Below are 6757 nucleotides of genomic sequence, written 5' to 3'. Positions count from 1 at the left end.
TGCTCGATTACAGACTGTTGTTTTTCTTTTGCTTAATAAACATTGCCATAAATGTAGCAGCTTAAATTAAAACAAATTGACTAGCTCACAGTTCTGTAGGTCAGATAGATACCTGGCATGGCTCAACTATGTTTAGTGGATAGGCCAAAATCAAGGTGTCAGTCAGACTGCGGTCTTAATCTTCTGAGGCCTTAGGGAAGAATCTGCTTCCCAACTCTTTAATTCATGCTATTTTAATGCATGTTCCACCTGCCCTTCCTAGCTGCCAGCCAGGGACCAGCCAGGGCAGTGCACATGCCTTATCACATGACACTCTCCATCTGCAGGCCAGCGGCAATGCTTCAGTTTGTCTGCCTTCCTCATCTGCTACCAAGAGAGAGCGCTCTGCTCTTTAAAAAAATGGGAGCTGGTGCACACCTGGTTGGGTTATCCATTTATTAAGGTCAACTCTGTTGGATTTTAAATACATCTTAAAAATCTCCTCATGGTAGTTACCTAGCCCATCTCTAGATGGGAATCATGAGAAGGGTCATCTTTAGTGTATTGCCACATGGACATTTAGGTTATTTTCAGTTTTTCACAATTATTAAAAAATGAGAACATTTACATGCATTTTTAATTAGTGTTGATATTGCCATATTTCTCCAAAGTAGTTGTATCAGTTTACACTCCCAGGTACTGTTCAGTAGTTCTTAAAAATGAAGCCCTTAACTTTATACCATATGCAAAATGTAATTCTAAATGGATCAAAGACCTAAACATAAGACTTAAAGCTATAAAAACTCTTCAAAAAAAAACATAGGAGGAAAGCTTCCTGACCTTAGATTTGACAAGGACTTCCTGGATATGACCCCAATAGAACAAGCACCAAAAGTAAAAATAAACAAACTGGAATGTATCAGGTAAGGAGTTAATATCTGAAATACATAAAGCACTCATAGCTTAGCAATAAAAAAAAATCCAATTCAAGTTTGGGCAAAGGACTTAAATAGACATTTCACCAGACATGATATGGAAATGGCAAATAAACATGAAAAAATGCTCAACATCACTAATTACTAGGGAAATGCAATTCAAAACCACTACGAGCTCTGGCCAGGTGTCATTCCCAAAGGGGGCAGATTCATTTCCCAATCACAGCACACACTTAGGTTGCAGTTTGATCCCTGGTCAGGGCTTGTGCAGGAGGCAACTGATTGATGTCTCTCTCCCCCCCATCCTCGCACTCTGGAATCAATGAACAAACTTGTCCCTGGGCAAGGATACAAATAATTAAATAAAAATAAACACAAAAACCACAAGGAGATACTACCTCATACCCATTAGGATGGCTACTATTTAAAAAAACCTGACATTAACAAGTGTTGGTGAGGATGTGGAAAAATTGGGACCCTTATGCGTTGTTGGTGGGAAGGTAAAACAGTGCAGCTGGCTATGGAAAACAGGTGTTCCTTCGAAAATGGAATTACCATATAATCCCACAATTTCACTCTTCAGTAGAGACCCCCAAAAATTGAATACAGGGTCTCAAATACACATTCATCAACACTGCATTAAAGTAGCTGGTTTACCTCATCGTGTCTACCACTCACATAATCTTTGTGATCTTTTGCTAATTTGATATCATAATTTATCGTTCTTTGATTACTATGTAATTAATCCCTCTTGTGAACTGTTGATTCAGATTCTTTGTCCACCTACCAACTGGAGTGTTACAAATGTCAATTGATATAAATTTGTTTTATATAGATATACACACATTTAAAAATATCCTTTCTAGTTTTTGTAATTTGACTTTTTTTCACTTTTTTTTTTTTTAAGAGAGGGAAGGGAGGGAGAAAGAGAGAGAAAGAAACATCAATGTGCGGTTGCTGGGGACCATGGCCTGCAACCCAGGTATGTGCCCTGACTGGGAATCAAACCTGCGATGCTTTGGTTCGCAGCCCATGCTCAATCCACTGAGCTATGCCAACCAGGGTCTTTTTTTCACTTCCAATTTTAGTATTAGATAATCCCAGTTCCTTTCCTTACCTTTAATTTTTTATTGATTTTAGAGAGAAACATCAATTTGTTATCCCACTTATTTATGCCTACATTAGTTGTTTCTTCTATGTGCCCTAACCAAGGGTCAAACCCATAAGCTTGGTATATTGGGATGATGCTGTAACCAACTGGCTATCTGGCCAGGGCCTTACCTTTTATTTTATACAAAATTCTTACATATACTAGATCTGTGTATGGTCTTTTTTCCTATTCCATTGACCTGCTGGTACCACACTGCTTTAAATAATGTAGCTTTATATTGTTATCAGGGCAAGATTTTTTAAAAAGATTTTATTTTTAGAGAGAGGGGAAGGGAGGGAGAAGGAGGGAAACATCAATGTGAAAGAGATATATCAATTTTTTGCCTCTCGCATGCCCCCAGCTGGGAACCTGGCCCACAGCCCAGGCATGTGCCCTGCCTGGAATCAAACCAGCAACCTTTTGATCTGCAGAATGGCTCTCAATCCACTGAGCCACACCAGTCAGGGCAGAACAATATATTTTAATATCTGATAACAATAGCTCTTCATCATTCCCCCTTTTTTAAACATTTATTTGCCAAATCTTCAGCTTTTATTATTTACTAATGCCAATTAAATGCTCTCCCTTTAACAAAACTATAATTTGTTTATGTTGTTACCTGATACTGTTGTTATTTAAGTAGTATTTAGTGTAGCCATCTATCTTTTCATCAGAGATCTTAGATAAGTTTTATTACAAGTGCTAACAATGTAATACATTTCCTTCAACATAATTGTGATGATACTAATATAACAATATTCCCAAAAGGTATTAAAGATTATTACTATGTAATATTTATAGAAACAAAATTAAATGATCTAAAATTTAGCATCAGAACCAAGAAGTTAATTCAGACTGGTCTGAGTATCAGAATTTTGTGTAGATCTGGCCACAAAATGTCACCACTTTGGAAGAAAAACAAAACTATGAAGGGAACTAGCTATGATTTTGAATATACTTCCACCAAAGTCCCACCATAGCAGCTCTTAACTGAGGTTAACTTAAGGAAAATATTTGAAACTTTATGTCACAAATGAAAAATCCTGAAAAACAAATAAAACAAAATAAGTGTATTTCAAAAATTAACATATATTCACTCCTAGGCATTGTTATTTCTTAGAGCATTAATTTACATTATGTTGCTGCTTGAGCCAAAGATCCCCATATTCAATCTAAATAGTTAAATAATTTTTTGTTTTTCACAAAATACTGGTTTGGCCAAAAAGCTCATTTAGTTTTTTTCCATAAAATAAAGAGACATTTTTCATTTTCAATAATAACCTTATTGATTTGGATATTTTGAGTATGTCAGCTATTTCCTGTGCTGCATGACATTGATTTTTTCAGTTAACATCTCAGTTTGATTGCTGTCAACTTCACCTGGTCTAACAGAGTGTAAAGCATTGTCCAGAGAGAAACCTCCAGCAGGAAACTTTGCAAACCACTTTTGACACGTTCGATCAGTCACAGCACCTTCTCCATACACTGCACAAATCTTTGTTTGCATTTCAGTTGCAATTTTACCTTTTTTGAAATAATAAAGCATAATATGACAAAAATGTTGCATATTTTCTTCCATCTTCAATATTAAAATGGCTACACATAAACTCACCAATTTTGATAAGATTTTTTTAAACACACACTGATATGACAGCTGTCAGAACAAAATCTAACAAAATTGCTTTGAATAAAGTTTAAGGGCAGCTAAGCATGACTAGAGCCATCTTATGGAAAAATACCAAACAAACTTTTTGGCCAACCCAATACAATATTTCTGTTTTTCAGTTATTGGTAAAATACTGGAAATTTTATAAAATATAGTGATGTATTTTACAAATAAAATATGTCTACACAGAATACTAATAAATTTCTTGTAGCAAACATTTGAGTATTTAAGCTGCCTCCTAAAATTTAGAAATAACCAGAAAACATACAATTTCTGAATATGTAACAATGTTTACACAATCCTTTTTCAAAGTCTCTTGATATAAACAGTTCTTGGTTCTAATTTCAACTGGTTTGTCTTCAAAACATATTTGATGGCAAAGAATGGGATCTTTTCAGAGTTCTTGTGTCATTTTGACCTGTATGAAGATGCTGGGGTAGACATATGCAGCCCAGAGAATTAAAAATTTGAACACTTGAAGGTACAGGATCACGCAAGACAGAGAGCTCTGTAGTTTTCTGCTGGCAGTGTTTTAATGGAAAATTGTCATTGTTCCCTTTTGAGCCTGTGTTTTTGTCTTCCAATGCCCGAGCAAGCATGTAACTAACTTTTCTTTGATGAGCCAAAGCTTCTTCTTTATCGTTCAGCTACATGCACAGAGATTTAAAAAATGCCAGTTAGTTAATAAATGATACAGAGCTATGGTCAGAAGTATTTTATCAAAATGTTCATTCTCCAATCTGTCAAGTCAATCATCATGAATAAATCAATTAGGTGTCCACTGATTCCCAAGCATTATGCTATATGTTATTGAGAGTATTTTTTTTCTAAAGATTTTATTTATTTTTAGAAAGAGGGTAAGGGAGAAAGAGAGGGAGAGAAATATCAATGCGTGGTTGCCTCTTGAATGCCCCCTACTAGGAACCCGGCATGCAACCCTGGCGTGTGCCCTGACTGGGGATCAAACCGGTGACCCTTTGTTTCCCAGACAGGCACTTGAGCCACTTAGCCACACCAGCCAGGGCTTGAGGATATTTTTTAAAGGAAGAATAGAAAACGACTGCTGAAAGTTTTGTCATCTGAAGAGGAGGCAGAAATACATATACATGAGTGTGTGTGTGTGTGTGTGTGTATACATATATATGTATAAATATGTGTGTATACATATATAAATATATAAAATCAACCTGTACTTACCTCTGTAAAAGAATATTGAAATTACCTATATTTAACATTGTTTTTATATATTTATATGTAAATAACTTTAACACTCTCCTATAGATAAGTACGTTCATATAATGTGAGTCTTCAGTCACCTGTGAAATGGGGATAACAGAACTGAGTTCAAGCTTGGGGTCATGATTAAAGGATATAATGTGTCAGGAAGTGAATGGCTACTTTAAAAATTCCTGAGTAAAGAGAAGGTCTTGCCATGAACTATTTATTTAAGTGCAGATGACAGAGATGCTGGGAGTTAATTATGGGGAGCCCCCCTTTTCAGAGGTAGAACTTTAAACGTGCACAGGAAGAACATGGATGGGGGAAGTGGGAAGAGCGTGCTGAGAGTTTAAAGAGATCAGGGTTGTAACTCTGGAGGAGGGTCCGGGGAAAGGGAATAAAAGGCAAATGTAGAGTGGTAAAGTTGAATTAATAGGAAGCAAAAAGATTAGCTTAACCACCATCCCTAACAAGAAGAAAGCAAAGATACCAACCAAATCTATTAGCATCTTAAAGACTTCCTGAGGATTATCCTGGTCTTCAGTCCTCTTAGAACTGTTTTCCAAAGGGAGCATCCCCAGCAGTCTCTGCCCTAAGGTCTTCTTCGTCCTTTGTGATAGTAATCCTAAAATTGAACAGGAAAACCCAGCTGAGACATAAAAAAGACACTCACTGATGTGAACTTCCAGGAAAAGAGGTAAGTATGAACCATGGCTACTGCGTTCCTCAGTCAGGAGGTGTCCTCCTCAGGAGACCCTGAGCGCGAGTAAGTCAGGCAGCACAGCAGAGTGTGGAGAGCTCAGGCTTTAGAGCCAGGATGGCAAATGCAGAGAGAGGGCCACAGCGAGAACCCAGAGCAATGCCCCACCATTCTGTCACATTCTGTCGCTGCTCCTCAGCTCACAGTGGCTGCCCCATGGGAAAGAATTCAGCCCATGCTAGCAGATCATCGAAGTCTTCCAGAGGAAGCAGAGCAATCCAGATTTGTATGTGATATCTCCCAATTTTAAACGTCAGCCACTTGACCCACATTATTTGAGAATACTACAAAGACCCCAAAAAACCTCTACAGGCCAGTGGCCTCTGAACCATGCAAACTCTGCTTCAGAGTCAGAAAGGTCTGGACTTGAATCCTTATTGCCACTTACTAACTGCATGACCTTGGACAAGAGCTCTGAGCTTCACTCCCTCAGCTCTAGAATAAGAGTATCGGTACCTATGCCTCAGGGTTGCCATGCCATTAAATTACAGAGCATCTGCTGAGGGAGGAGAGTGGGAAGTTAGCGAGTAATGGGTACAAAGTCTCTGTTTGGGATGAAAAAGTTCTGGAGATGGATGGTGGTGATGTTACACAACATTGTAAATGTGCTTAACATTACTTACAAATGGTTAAAGTAGTAATTACTCTCCCTGCCCCTAAAAAAAGATGTGCTGTGAAAGCACCTAGCCCAGGTACTGATGATGTTGAAAGTCCACATCCTGAAGTGTGTACATTAATGTTCTGCTTCATCCATAGAAAGGATGCAATTTATACTACAAAGTGCAAAACTTGTAGATTTATACAAAGAAAATGTCAAGGTTGTTTTTGAAATGCTTGGTAAACAGTCTCATGGAGAACAGAGAGCGGATCAACCCCAGTGACTGGGGCTCACACCTGACCTCTTCCACGAGCAGCTGTGGCAACAGGTGAACAACGCCAGACAAGTGAGGCCCTTGGCAACTTTGATGAGTGAACAATCTGTCTCTGTTTGCAGTTTTAAAAAAGGAACGAGGCTCATAACCTGTCACTCAGAACCTGGCTAAGCTGCC

At 37.9% G+C, this 6757-nt stretch overlaps 1 protein-coding gene across 8 annotated transcripts in view; it reads right to left on the bottom strand.

Annotated features, from left to right (window-relative positions):
- Positions 1 to 3637: 3637 nt before the first annotated feature.
- The window catches only part of CCDC125 (coiled-coil domain containing 125), a 31861-nt gene continuing 28741 nt past the window's right edge, over positions 3638 to 6757 (bottom strand). For 7 of the 8 annotated variants that reach the window (XM_045848009.1, XM_045848004.1, XM_045848005.1 and 4 more), the window contains 2 exons: positions 5443 to 5573; positions 3638 to 4377 (listed from right to left, as the gene is read on the bottom strand). In XM_045848009.1, coding sequence (XP_045703965.1) covers positions 4090 to 4377; positions 5443 to 5573 — 419 coding nt within the window. In that variant the 3' untranslated portion in view covers positions 3638 to 4089. The remainder of the gene's footprint in view (positions 4378 to 5442; positions 5574 to 6757) is intronic. The other variant, XR_006786739.1, reaches the window with a different exon arrangement.

This window comes from Phyllostomus hastatus, unplaced genomic scaffold (genome assembly GCF_019186645.2).
Source record: "Phyllostomus hastatus isolate PE091 unplaced genomic scaffold, TTU_PhHast_1.1 phas_contig_58, whole genome shotgun sequence".
Classification (NCBI taxonomy): Eukaryota; Metazoa; Chordata; class Mammalia; order Chiroptera; family Phyllostomidae; genus Phyllostomus; species Phyllostomus hastatus.
The sequence above is the reverse complement of the archived record's forward strand: the minus strand, read 5'-3'. Positions and strand labels throughout refer to the sequence as shown.